This window comes from Panthera onca, chromosome X (genome assembly GCF_046562875.1).
Source record: "Panthera onca isolate mPanOnc1 chromosome X, mPanOnc1 haplotype 2, whole genome shotgun sequence".
Taxonomy (NCBI): Eukaryota; Metazoa; Chordata; class Mammalia; order Carnivora; family Felidae; genus Panthera; species Panthera onca.
In genome coordinates this window covers 34,823,723-34,838,843 of record NC_138357.1, presented here as the reverse complement: position 1 = coordinate 34,838,843, position 15,121 = coordinate 34,823,723, and the positions used below count along the sequence as shown (strand labels likewise).

Genomic DNA, 15,121 nt, shown 5'->3' with positions numbered 1-15,121 from the left:
TATATTTGGAATCTAAAAAACAAAACAAATAAAACAAACATAAATACAGAGAACAAACTGGTGGTGGGAGGAGGGATGGGCAGAATAGGTGATGGGGATTAAGAGGAACAAATTTCCAGTTATGAAATAAATAAGTCACGGGAATGTAAAGTGTGGCATAGGGAATATAGTCAATAGTACTGTAATAACTTTGTAGGGTGACAGATGATAACTACACATCATGGTAATCATTTTGTAATGTTTATTAATGTCAAATCAGTACACTGTAGAATTGAAACTAATCTAATATTCTATGACAAGTACACTTTAAAAAAGAAAAATTCTGTTTACAGTAAAATCCAAAAAAAATAAAAACTTAGGAAAATTATAAAATGTTGAAAGAAATGAAAACTATAAATAAGTCAAAAGACATGAACATTTGAGACACCCAGGTGGCTCAGTCGGTTAAGGGTCCGAATTCAGCTCAGGTCATGATCTTGTGGTTTGTGAGTTCAAGCTGTACTGACAGCTCAGAGCCTGGAGCTCACTTGGGATTCTGTGTCTCCCTCTCTCTCGGCCCCTCCCCTACTCATGCCGTGTGTCTTTCTCTCAAAAATAAATGAACGTTTTAGGAAAAAATTTTTTTTAATTTTTTACAGACATGAATATTCACAGGTTGGACAATCTAATATTAAGACAGTAAAACTCCCCCAAAGTGATCTAGAAATTCAACACAATTCCTATCAAAATCCCAACTTGCATTTTCTAAAGAAATGGACAGGCTGATCCTAAAATTTATACAAGAAGGCAAGGGTCTCAGAACAGCCAAAGCAATCTTGGAAAAGAACAATGCTGGAAGACTCACACCTCCTGGTTATAAAACTTCAGACACAGCTTACTACACGGCTACAGAAATCAAGAGAGCGTGGTACTGGGATAAGGACAGAAATATATATATATATACATATATATATATATATATATATATATATATATATGTATATATAAAACAGAAATAAAGATCAATGGAGTAGAATTGAGAGTCCAGAAATAAACATTTACATTTACAATCAACTGATTTTCAACAAAGGTGACAAGACAAGTAGATGAGGAAAGAAATTTATTATCGAGAAATGGTGCTAGGACAACCAAATATCCACATGCAAAAGGATAAAGGTGGACCCTGATCTCACACCATACACAAAAAACTAAAAATGGACAATACACCTAAATGTAAAAGCTAAAGCTATGAAATTCAAACAAAAACATAAGGGTAAATCTTCATAACCTTGGGTTAGGCAATGGTTTCTCAGGTATGGCACCAAAAGCACAAGTAACATAACTAAAAATAGATAAAATGTGCTTTGTCAAAATTTCAAAATTTTGTGTTTCAAAGTAGAGATCCCACAGAATAGGAAAAAAATATTTGCAAACCATATATCTGTTAAGGGATTTATGTACGGAATTAAAAAAATAAAAACTCTTATAACTCAGTAAAGATAAGACAGCCCAATTAGAAAACGGGCAAAAAGTCTGAATAGATATTTCCATTAGGAAGATATACACATGAGGAGATGCTTAACAGCATTAGTTATTAGGGAAATGCAAATCGAAACCATGAGGAGATTATACTTCACACCCTAAGATGGCTGTCAACAAAAATACAGGTAATAACAAGTGTTGTCCAGGAGGTGGAGGAATTAGAATCCTCACGATGTAAAATGGTGGCGCTAGCACTTTGGAAACAATTTAACATTTCCTCAGATTGTTAAACATAGAATTACCATGGGATTCAGGAATTCCACTCCTACCTATATACACGAGAAAGTGACAACAGACATGTACACAAAAACGTGTACATCAGTGTTCACAGCCGTATTATTTATAATAAACAGCCAGAGTGGAAACAATCCAATTGTCTATCTACTGATGAATGGATAAATAAAATGTACAATGGAATATTATTCAGATTTAAAAAGGAATGAAGTACTGATACATGCTACAACATAAACGAACTTTGAAAACATTATCGTAAATAAATCTGTCACAAAAGGCCAGATACTTTATGAATCAATCTATATGAAATGTCCAGAATGGGCTAATTCTATAGAGACAGAAAAGAGATAGGCAGTTAACTAAGTCTGGATGAGGGGAATGAGAGGGTAATGGGGAGGGACTGCTTATAGTTATGGGGCTTTGGGGGAACACAATGGAAATATTCGAAAATTACACTGTAGTGATGGGTGCAGAACTAATAATCAATAAACTATACACTGTAATTTTTTTTATTTTGTTTTTTTTTAATTTAAGAGAGCTTGCAGGCACACACACGTGCATGCAGGGGTGGTGGAGGGGTGGAGGGAGAGGGAGAGAATCTTAAGCAGGCTCCTTGCTCAGCATAGAGCCCGATGCGGGGCTCAACCCCATGACCCGAGGATCATGAACTGAGCTGAAATCAAGAGTCGGACGCTCAGGGTGCCTGGGTGGCTCAGTTGGTTAAGTGTCAGACTTCGGCTCAGGTCATGATCTCACAGTTCCTGGGTTTGAGCCCCACAGCTCAGAGCCTGGAGCCTGCTTCAGATTCTGTGTCTCCCTCTCTCTTCTTGTCCCCTGCTGTGCTCGCTCTCTATCTCTCTCTCTCTCTCTCTCTCTCTCTGAGAATAAATAAACTAAAAAACAAACAAACAAAAAAGAGACCCTCAACCAACTGAGCCATCCAGGTGCCCCTATACTATCTATATACTTTAAATGGGTGAATTTTTGTTATGTGACTTATAACTCAAGAAAATGTTAAAAAGAAAAGGAGTAAGCAGAGATAGATCTGGAAAAAAAGATCTGTGTCTTAAAATATGAAACTGGACCTCATTCTATTATATAAAAATCAATTCCATATTGATTAGGAACTTAAACATCCAAAACAACCCTTTAAAACTCTTAGTAAAAAAGGTAGATGAATATATTTCACACATTCTTAAAACAAGACGCAAAAAGCAGTAACTATAAAGCACTGACAAAGTTGACTGTATTAAAATTTTGAACATTTGCTCATGAAAAGACTTCTTAAAAAGCAAAAAGAGGGGCGCCTGGATGGCTCAGTCGGTTAAGCGTCCGACTTCACCTCAGGTCATGATCTCGCGGTCCGTGAGTTGAAGCCCCGCGTCGGGCTCTGTGCTGACAGCCCAGAGCCTGCAGCCTGCTTTGGATTCTGTGTCTCCCTCTCTCTCTGCCCCTCTCCGGCTTGTGTTCTGTTTCTCTCTGTCTCTCAAAATAAATGAATAAGCAAATGTTTTTTAAAAATTTTAAAAAAACAGGGGCGCCTGGGTGGCTCAGTCGGTTAAGCGGCCGACTTCGGCTCAGGTCATGATCTCACGGTCCGTGAGTTCGAGCCCCATGTCGGGCTCTGGGCTGACAGCTCAGAGCCTGGAGCCCATTTCAGATTCTGTGTCTCCCTCTCTCTCTGCCCCTCCCCTGTTCATGCTCTGTCTCTCTGTCTCAAAAATAAATAAACATTAAAAAAAAATTAAAAAAAAAAGTGAGACCTCTGTTCTCACACAAATTTATGAAAAAAAAAAAAAATTTTAAAAAAACAATTTAAAAAAATAGCAAAAAGACAAGTGATAAACTAGGAGAAAATATTCACAATATGCAAAGTTGACAAATGAGTAGTGTAAGGAATACTCTTTTTAACTCATAGAATTCTGTAAGAAAAGGACAAACAACCAATAGAAATGGGGCAAAATACACAAAAAGTTATTTCACAGTACAGGAAACACCTATGGCCAAAAAGACATTTGAAGGTATGTTAACATCACTCGTGATCAGAAAAATGTATACCAAGAAACACTTCACTGAAACACCATTTTAAACTCATTTGGCCAAAATGTGTAGATCTGACAATACTATGTGTTGGAGATCTGGATTCATAGGCTCTCTCATACATGATGAAGGAAATGTAATTTTTTTTCATTTCAGAGAGAGAGAGAGAGACCGCATGCACAGGGGAGAGGGGCAGAGGGAGCGAGGGAGAGAATAGGGAATGCTAAGCAGGTTCCTCGTTCAGCGTGGAGACCGACACAGTGCTCGATCCCAGGACCCTGGCATCATGACCTGAGCTGAATCATGAGTCTGGATGCTCAACCAACTGAGCAACCCAGGAGCCCCAAAAGAAATGTAAATTTTATACCAATCTGGCAGTGTCTCAAGTCGAACGCTGGCATGCCACATAACCCCGAAATTCCACTACCAAGTGTATACGCAAGAGAAATTCTTGCACGTGCACCACAGGAGACATAATAATACTTACAGCAGCACTGTTCACAAGAGCAAAAACGTGGCAACAACCCAAATGGCCATCAGAGAGAAAGTGACTAAAGTATAGTATAGTCACACAATGAAAGATAAATATTAAGTAATACAAAAATTACCAGTCGTATAGAGCATAGTGTATGCGTTAGCTTTTTGAAACGTTTTTTTAAATATTCAAGACAAGGAATAAGCAAGGTATTGTTACGGAGCCAGCTTACTGGCTCCAAGGTGTGTTAGCAGCTACGAGTGACAATCAGATCTGCATATTAGAAACAGTGCTGTGGCTACAGTGTGAAGAATTGGATTTGAAGCATATAGGAGGCAGAGAGAGATCATTCAGGAAAAGTGCTGATAAGTCCAGTTAAAGGTGAGGGGAGGAGGACCTGAATTACAACAATAGCGGCGAAAATAGACAGGAAGGAAAGAGATCTGAAAGCTATTCAAAGGGCTATGCCCAACAGGCCTTAGTTCCTAACTAGATATAGAAGGGAAAGGGAAGAGTCGAAAATCGTTCCCAAGTTTATGGTCTGGGTGACCAGGGGGCCTAAGGTCAATAGCAAGAGCTGGTATTTTAACTTATTTTTTTAAGTTTATTTATTTATTTGGAGAGAGAACGTGCACACGAGGGAGGCAGAGGCAGAAAAAGAGGGAGAGGGAGAATCCCAAGCGGGATCTGTGCCAATAGCAGGGCTTGATCTCACGAACCAGGAGATCCTGACCTGAGCTGAAATCAAGAGTCAGAGGCCTAACCAACTGAGCCACACAGGCACCCCAGGAGCTGATTTTTTAAATATATTTTGAGTTTGAAGAGACTCTAAGATGTCAATATTTATGTAGTTTCCCTCTTCATGAGTAACTATAGAATCTGATCCTTTCCCCTACCTCCAATATCCTCTATAAAGCCCTCTCTGATGTTCTACCAATGCAATCAGATGTCACCTCTCCCTCTTTGAACCTGCACTGTGGCAGTCCTCTCTATACACTACAGGATCTCTAGGGGATTCCAGGCCTCTACCCACTAGATGTCAGTAGCATTCCAAAGTTGTGGCAATCAAAACATCTCCAGATATTACTAAATATACTCTACCGCAAATCTTCCCTGGTTGAGAACAATTGATCTAGCCTATACAGTAGATACGTGAGTACAAATAAGTATTTATTTCATAGCACTATGAAATCATAAATTCCTTTAAGGCAGCAACTTTACAATCTTGTCCATATAGGTAAAATAGATATGAAAACCCCATTCTTTTTTTTCTTAAACAAATGTTCCTTTGGGGCACCTGGGTGGCTCAGTTGGTTGGGTGTCCAACTCTTGGTTTTGGCTCAGGTCATGATGTCTCAGTTTGGGTTCGAGCCCCGCATTGGGCTCTGTGCTGACAGCCTGCTTTGAATTCCCTCTCTCCCTCTCTCTGCCCCCTCCCTCACTTGTGTGCTCTCTTTCTCAAAAAATAAACTTAAAAAAATTTTTTTAAATAAAAAAAAAAACAAATGTTATTTTTTTAAGTTTATTTAGTTTTGAGAGAGAGAGATACAGAGTGCAAGCAGGGGATGGGAAGAGAGAGAGGGAGACACAGAATCGGAAGCAGGCTCCAGGCTCCGAGCCGTCAGCACAGAGCCCGACGCGGGGCACGAACTCACAAATCGCAAGATCATGAGCTGAGCCAAAGTCTGCACTTAACTGACTGAGCCACCCAGGTACCCCATGACAAATCCATTCTTACATATTAAGGCAGGTTAAGTTATCTATGTTCACAGGGTGCCTGGGTAGCTCAGTTGATTGAGCATCTGGCTCTTGATTTCAGTTCAGGTCATCTCACAGTTTGTGAGTTCAAGTCCTGCATCAGGCTCTACGCTGACAGCACAGAGCCTGCTTGAGATTCTCTCTCTCCCTCTCTCTCTGCCTCACCCCGGCTTGAGCTCTCTCTCTCTCTCAAAATAAATAAATAAACTTTAAAAAAAAGTTATCTATGTCCAATTTACTATTTTTAATTTATAAATATCTTTAAAAGTAATTGATTTCTTTTTAAGTTTTTATTTATTTATTTTATTTATTTAACTACACCAAACATGGGGATCGAACTCTGACCCCAAAATGAAAAGTCACATACTGTTGTGAGTGAGCCAGGCAGGTACCCCTAAAAGCAATTGATTTCCCACTGACACAGACATCCCCAACCAAATAGCTCAAAGTATTAAGGATTTACATATTGTAATTACTTTTTTAAGAGAGGAAGAATTCTAGGGGTGCCTGGGTGGCTCAGTCGGTTAAGTGTCCGACTTCGGCTCAGGTCATGATCTCACGTTTCGTGAGTTCGAGCCCCACGTCGGGCTCTGTGCCTGGAGCCTGCTTCAGATTCTGTCTCTCCCTCTCCCTCTGCCCCTCCCCCGCTCATGCTCTGTCTCTCTCTGTCTCTCAAAAATAAAGATTAAAAAAAAAAGAGAAAGGAAGAATTCTAGGCTGTGCATTCTAGAGCCTCTTTGGGGCATAACCATCTAATGAAGTGATTTTTGAATGCAATCCAAATTCACAAATGTTCTAGAACTGGTTAGTCTCCGTAGAGTTCAAATAAAAGTTTATGCTGCAGTTATTTTATTTCTGTCTTTTGTCATCTTGAATCCCTAATATTATGCATAAAATTCTACTGAAAAAGACTGAAGTGATCAATTTAAAGGTAAAGTGACAAAAATCTCTGTCAAAAATCATACAAGAGTACATAAAATTAGATTTACGTCCTTACTTGGAAAAAAACAACTTTTAAAATTTTTCGTATCAAAAAATACATTAGAAAACAGCCATTGTTTACCCATTACAGGACACTGATATTCTGTAAGTGGAATGCTGTCAACTTACAATTTATTTGAAACAGGAGAAATGTAAAGATTAAAATTTAAAACTTGACCTTTAGAAGACTTGAGTGCACTAGTTTTTAAGTGAGACTAAACATAAACTTAAATTACAATTATAAAACTGTCTTGTACAGGGGCATCTAAGTGGCTCAGTCAGTTAAAGCGTCCGGCTCTTGATTTCAGCTCAGGCCATGATCTCACAGTTCGTGAGTTCGAGCCCTGTGTCCAGCTCTGCACTGACAGCACAGAGCCTGCCTGGGATACACTCACACTCTCTCTCTCTCTCTCTCTCTCTCTCCTTCTCTGCCCTTCCCCTGCTCATACTCCCTCTATTTCTCTCTCAAAATAAATAAATAAACATTTTTAAAAAATAAAATAAAACTGACTGGTACAGCTTTTATTATATTAAATGGTTCCCTGGAATGTAAGGTGTTCCTTTCTATAAAGGGAAGCAGACAAAACTTTCTGAAACTTTCCACAGTATTAAAATGATTCAAGAAGTACCCAAATATACCAGAGTGTAACAAAACAGAGAGAACTAAAAGATTTCCCCTCTAGGTCATGATGAAAAACTTTGGGGTCGCCTGGGTGACTCGGTCGGTTGAGCGTCCGACTTCGGCTCAGGTCATGATCTCACAGCTCGTGACTTTGAGCCCCGCGTCGGGCTCTGTGCTGACAGCTCAGAGCCTGCGGCCTGCTTCGGATTCTGTGCCTCCCTCTCTCTCTGCCCCAACCCACTCGCATTCTGTCTCTGTCTCTCTCAAAAATAAATAAAACATCAAAAAAAATAAAATTAAAATTAAAAAAATAAAAACCTTGTAGAATAAAGGATGGGTATCACACAGTTTAAGCATCCCTTAGAGTGAGCTGTTGGGATGGTCTAGGAGAATGATATGCCCTTCTGCACAGTTTCACAGTGCCTTGGAAATTAAACAAATACTACGTACCAGGGAATCAATAAGCTGCAAGTCTTCAATTATTTCCATTGGTGAAATATATTTTATTTGTGAAAAGTATTCCAAGCATCATCTTTTATTTTGTCCGTACACTTCTGGATCTTGTCCCACTTTATGCTTTGATGACAAATAAATGCTTCAGAGTTTGTATTACAGATCATCTAAATCCAAGTATTAAATTTTAAACTTTAAGCAAAGTGTCCCTATAAATCCAATTCCGAAATATCCCGATCAACCACTTCTGTTCTTTTACCTGCCACAGAGTATATATGTTTTTTCATAAAATATGATAAGCTCATATTTTCCAAAAGCTACTAATTTAGCTGCTTACCACACAGTCCTAATTCTAAACTGTGGCTTCTTCTCCAAATTGATTCCTTAAAGCACTATGCTCTACTGAACACCTTTTCCTACGCTCATCAACCTTTTCCCTGATGACACTGCCTCAATTCTTTATGATTAAAAGTTAAGACATTAGCGTCCCCAGACATCTAACTTCACTTGCACCTTAGTCAGGCTACTTCTCCGATCCATGGCTAACAGCTCCCCACCCTGTTCTTGCCTTCCCTCGCCCTCAAATAAAGGTCCTCTCTCCTCCTCCTCTTGCATTTTAACACCAAACTCTCCACCAGTTTCCTCCTCTCAGTCTCTTAGTATGTTTGCGAAAATACAGAGTAAACCTTCGGTTAACATCTGCCCTTAACACGCAGTGTCTATTCTCAACTCTGTGTTCATAACAGTTTTTCCCCTGAAGTTCTGCAACTGCCCTTCCTACCTAACCATAACTTGATCCCATGCTGATTGTTTATCGCAAGATTCAGCATACATCTAACTTTAAAGGAAGCTTTCTCAAACTAACTTCACCCCCACTAAAAGGAAGCCTTATGACACAGTTTCACATCACTTATTTGTAGATTTTATAAAAGCATACAATTTTGAATATTCTCATATAATTCTTTTCCTTTTTATGAATATTTTAGTAAGTTTCTTTTTTAAGTTTATTTATTTGTTTGTTTATTTATTTATTTATTTATTTTTTAGTAATCTCTACACCTAACATGGAGCTCCAGCTGAGCCAGCCAGGCACACCTATTCTTTTATAATTGTCACACATAGTCCTGTACACATTCAACTACTATGTTACAAACCCTTCAAGGACAAGAACCACGTCTTTTTCTTTTGTACTGGCTAGTCATGTTTCCAAAGTTGGAGTTCAATAAAGGCTTTCTTAATGAATCTCTTCTAAAACCGTCAGAAAGAGAAGCATGACGACAAGCTAAGCAACTATCACGCGACACAGAACAAAACACACTGCTCCACGAGCGAAAATTATATAACCTATGAAGTTAGGTAAGCATTCTCCAGAATAAATACTCTATTAGTAGAGTGTTTAGTTGAACGAGAGCTTTATTATAAAGGCAGAATGTGTCACAACAGAAATGACACTGGAATGGTGAGTGCTACCGGCGGAAAACCTAGGCTCTGACCCACACTTTGTCATACGCTGGCCATTTCGCTTTGGGCAAATCACTTAACCTCTCACTACAACAAGGAGTAATTACTATGTATACTCTGCCGAGCTCACAGGGTTATTATTAGGATACAATAGTATAATGTACATGAAAGCGCTTAGAAATTTATAAAGAACTATATAAATGGTAATATTTTAATGACGAACATACCCTCCAATTTAAGATGACATTTTATTTTAAAATGTGAACTTACAAAAGAGAGCAATTAGGGGCACCTATTTATGCTGTAGAAGAATTCATCACTGAATACAATAAATCGCTGCAAGGCGCAGCAACTCAAATTCAATCTAGAGCAAGTAAGCGATGAGTTAACTGTCAAAAATGTGCTTCACGTCCAATTTTCCAGGAAGACACGTATTACATAAAGCGAAGTAGATATCTGAATCAGTCCACAAAATCACCATCGCAGGTCCATTCCACTGGATGCACTGAGAGGACCTTCATCTACAATCAGATGCTGCAGAATTTATCTGGCTCCATGGTACAACCTGATACAATGCACCACATGCCCCGCAGTTGAAGGGGTGAACCAGCACATGTAGGAAATAGTACAGTTGACTCCAGGTTTACAGGAAAACATGTGATCAACCGGGACACAGCACGATCTGATGCGTGTAAGAATTCCTAACTCTGTTTCACAGACCTATTGTTTATGGACATAAAGGGGTAGGAAGAAGCAGGGGGAGCAGCTGCAAGTAGGCTGAGACTTATTTGTAGCACTGGTGACAAAGTCAAAGATGAAAAGCCTCAAGATTTGTTTGGGTGGCTATTAAATAATTTTCAAGCTGTCTTAAGGTCAACAAATTATCACAGTATCCACAGAGACGAAAAAGTTCTAGGTAATTTCCCTGTGCCTTGCCAAGTCTACCTACAGACCGTGGAAGACAAGACATTACAACAAGAGTCAGCTACTTTCCTGAAATGGATTACCAGCTTTCTCATCCCTGTTTTTATGTCTTTATATAGACGAGGACTTTAACCAAGAAGAATCTCAAAGGCAGACATATTCAAAAAGGTCAGGAGCACAAACCACCAATTGAAGATTCAAGTAAATTAGCAAACTCTCCCTTTTAAATATTCATCTCCTGACAAGGCTGCATAATTAGTTAGCTTTGGGCTACATCAGAGCAGAAGAAGGGGAGTGAGCTAAAGAGGGGAAAAGAAACAAGGAGAGCAGGCGGGCAGGGCCAGGTGAAGAACACACACCAGAAATGCAAAAAAGGTAGTGAAACATCAAAAACAAACTTGGTGAATGGCTACCAACTATCCATCTTCCCTCACAGCAAGACTATTAATAGAGAAAACAAGATTTTGCCGCTACGTGTTTTGGGGGCACTATTTTCTTAACGCAAAGTTATTGAACAGTATTAAATATAAACCAGTGCAAATATAAACTGAAGAAACTATAGCTTCTTGTAAGTTTCTACTCATTAGAGGCATGATATAATGGGAAAAAAATGTGTCTCTGCTTCACCAAGTCTAATAAAAATAATACTGAGGGGCGCCTGGGTGGCTCAGTCATATATAAGCATCAGACTCTTGATTTCGGCTCAGGATTTCGGCTCTGGTCCTGATCTCAAGGTGAGATGAAGCCCTGAGGCAGCTTGGCGCTGACAGCAGGGATGGAGCCTGTTTGAGATTCTCTCTCTCTCTCTCTCTCTCTCTCTCTCTCTCTGCCCCTCCCCCACTCATTCCCTGGCACTCTCCGCCCCCCAAGTAAATAAATAAACATTAAGAAAAGTTTATTCCTAGGTATTTAAAAACTAATAAAATAAAATGCAAAGAATACTGAACTAGATCTTGAATACATAGCTCCTAGTTTTGATTTTGACCCTCTTGACAAGTGACTTTGGTTTAGTCACTACATTCTTATCCATGTTCTCGTTCACTTAAACAGAATTTCTTGAGTACCTTAAAAATGAGCTATTTTAGAGTTTCTCGGGACCCTGACTACACTTTAGGATCATCTGGGAAGACTTTAAAAACAAAACAAAAAACGAGCCTCTTGGCCCCTGAGATTCTGATTTAATTGGTCTGGGGTGGGGCCCAGGGTTTTTAAAAAACACTCTCTTGTGATTTTAACGTGCAGCCCAGGTGAAGAACCACAGGTCTATCTTGTCTTGTGGATGTATATGTGAGAAACAGCAAAATGATACAAAAAGCCTTCCCTGCTTCCTTTGAAATTTATCAATTTTCCCTTCTTATCCTATTTAGTTTTACCCCCAGATTCTCACCACCTCACACCTAGATTAACAGAATACCTTCCTACCTATTTTCCCTTCCTCCAGTCTCCTCCCAATCCAATAAACCATGATATGCTTGCCTAACTAATGAGTTTGGTTCTGAAACATTATCCCACTGAGAGTCATTTCAAGTGTAACAATACCAACAAACAGAACTGTTTTCATCAAACGGAGGATACTGTATGTATACATATGTGCATGTATGAGCGTGTGTATGTGTGTATGTATCATCTCAAACGTGCTCTATTCTTCTTCAGTTTCAGTGTACCCGCCTTCATTTATACATAATGAATACTAGTCCCCTAACATACAAAAATATTGCCCCTAAATAGTTCATGACTGAATTTTGTCAAAAATGAACGGCAAATGAGTCACTCACAAATTTCTCATTTAAATCTGGAAGGGTTCCCACAAGGAACACGCATTCGACTGAAAAAAAAAGTACAATGAGGTGGAATCATCTCAAACCCTCTGTGTTACAGTAGACACCAATAAAGTTTATGACAAATGAATGCTTGCCAACGACAAATACGGTTCTGCTTTGTGTTAAAAGCTCGCCTCAAGAAAACCAACTGAAGGCTTAAAAGCTAAAGATTATAAGCACACAAGATGATACTGATGCGTATGAAAAATATTATCAAGTACGATATAAGCAATATATAAAGAGAAGACGAAACAAGGAAATGACCTATCCCCTGCCTTTAAGTAGCTCCCCATCTTCTCAGGGACCACATGACACAAACATAAAAAGAAACTAAGGCCAGCACTAGCAAGTATGTGGTAAAGACAGTAAGTACCATAAAGACTCAAAAACAGGGAGACTGCTATGGACTCAGGGAGTCACAGACAGCTTCTTGGAAAAGCTGGGGCTTGAACAAAACTAAATAGGTGGAGTAAAGGAAGAAATCCCAAGCATGTGGGTGACCTTCAACAAACATGAGGCAGAAAATTCATTAAATACATTTGAGGAACAGGGAGTTGACTTGGTCGGAACAGAGGGTTCTATGTAGGAGTGTTTGGGGTAATAAGGTCACAACAATAAACTGCAGCAGACAGTGAAAGCCCTGAACGCCAAGCCAGGATGCTCCAACTTTGTCCTACAGATAGATCCTTTACAGGTTATAAAGCACAATAAGCAAAACAGTGTAGCCTCATAATGATGCAGTCTGAAACCATTTTTCTTGAAGCCTTTGAAGAACATACCAAGTACTATAATAGTTTGCCAATATATTCATGAATATGTGAACATATTGTTTATGAAATGTGTTCAGAGTGAAGGAGTAAATACTCAAACATGCTTTCCAAAATACAGAATCAGCGATCGATTACGCATTCAGAGTTCTTAGGGTAATTCCTAAGAGAACACTGGGCGGAAGCCTTCAATTTTAGGTTTTCCTCCTCTCTGCACCCTCCTCCAAACACATATCTAAATTTAATATCCAGAAACTGAACACACTGAAATAGTGTTACTCCGAAAATAAGAGGCCTTTTATTACCTCTCATTATGGGCGAATTTACTTGCTGTACTGTTTCAAAATTACATCTATTAAAATAATTTTATCCATGATCTCTTTCAGCAAAGCAAAAATAGCTAACAAATGTAAAGGTTATGAAAAGCAAAAAACCCTTCATCAAACCAAAACACATTTAAAATAATCAGCACTGATTTATAAGACAGAGGGGAGAGAGAGTATGTTCATAACAAAAAATGCCATCCACAACAAAGAGTACCAGAGAGTGTACGAAGAACATTACAATAGCCAATTTCTCAACCAAAATGATAAGCCATTAGCCCACAACTCCCTGAAGAACAGAGTTCATTCTGTCTCTCAAAAATGCCCTTCAATGTTTTGGCTATTTCTGCTATAAAAATTAGGACTCTTAACATAACTCAAAAGAAGGATCCTTTCCCCTAGTAACCAGACACGTTAGTGATTGATGATTTCATTTGCCACTGCAGCAAATACTAATTTAACCACCACTACCTTCTCAACACCAGGAAAATGAAAAATCTCAGTCTTTACAGGCATACGTGACAAGAAGGCAAGAATATTCTCGGATGATTAACACACACACACACACACACAAAATAAGAACACAAGAAAACCGTGGCAATGCTGCTGTCGCTGTACTACGAAAAGGAATATGCCATTCTTACAGGCACGTATGCCTTTAAAGAATATGTAGCAATTGTGATTTTATGTATTGTCTTTTCTTTTTTTTTTTTTTTTTAACCCGTCCGGGGAAAGATGGGAACATCCAGGAGAGTTGGAAGAAGTGCATTAAGAAAGGTGTCAATACCTCCCTCCCTACTCCTTACTGGACAAAGTCGCTTTAACAATAATGCTCTTTCACCCCTCACATCCCGCCCGGTTTCCATACATCCTTCAATCAGCACACACGCACGCGCGCGCGCGCACACACACACACACACACACACACACACACACACCCGCCACCATTCCCTCCTCTCCCCCTCACATTCAGGAGAACAGGCTGCTCCGACTTTGTCAGTCTCGCCGCCCCCGCGAACCCGCCCAGACCAGCAGAGTCCAACAACGCAGCCACGCAGCCACCTACTCCCCCCACCTCTTCCATCCGAGCCCAGCTTCCCCTCCCCGCCCCCCACCCCGTCCTGTCACCTGCTTGGGTGGTGTCCGTCAGGTCGTAGCCGCTGCCGGGGAAGTCTCGGAGTTTCCTACCGCTGAGGCTCAGGATGCCGGAGTTGCCCGCCTCCTCCAGGGCCCGGTCCAGGCTCCTCACCGTGTGTTGAGGCTGCAGGCTCCCCGGGTTCCACTGCGGCCCGTTGGGGAACGGCTGACCGAAAAGAGTCGGTACCGGGATGGGCACCACCAGGGTCCCGCCGCCGCCGCCGCCTCCCCCCCCTCCGGCTCCGCCACCTCCCCCTCCGGCTGCGCCACCGCCACCGCTACTTCCACCTCCACCACAACCGCCGCCCCCACTGTTAACACCACCTCCCTGACTCGCCGCCATGTTCCTGGGAGAGAGAATAGCCCCCGACAATACTCTCAGCTTGTGCCGCGAGTGTAGGGGATTCTTAGGACGCATGCGCAGGCTGGGGGGGGTGGCGGCTGGGGGGGGGGGGCGAGGTTGAGGGTGGGAAGGAACCAGGGGGCGGGCTGGGAGGAGGTGTTGGGTAGAGAAGAGACGGTGTTCAAACGTGCAGAAGGCTTGCTGTAAGAAATGTGTGCTCAGAGGAAGGATGCTAAATCTCGGTTCCGCTGCTTTGGGTACC

General features: G+C 40.5%; 1 protein-coding gene across 3 annotated transcripts in view; it reads right to left on the bottom strand.

Moving 5' to 3' along the window:
• Positions 1-14,909, bottom strand: part of LRCH2 (leucine rich repeats and calponin homology domain containing 2) — a 99,898-nt gene extending 84,989 nt beyond the window's left edge. For 2 of the 3 annotated variants that reach the window (XM_081793518.1, XM_081793520.1), the window contains exon 1: positions 14,508-14,909. In XM_081793518.1, coding sequence (XP_081649644.1) covers positions 14,508-14,859 — 352 coding nt within the window. In that variant the 5' untranslated portion in view covers positions 14,860-14,909. The remainder of the gene's footprint in view (positions 1-14,507) is intronic. The other variant, XM_081793519.1, reaches the window with a different exon arrangement.
• Positions 14,910-15,121: the final 212 nt, after the last annotated feature.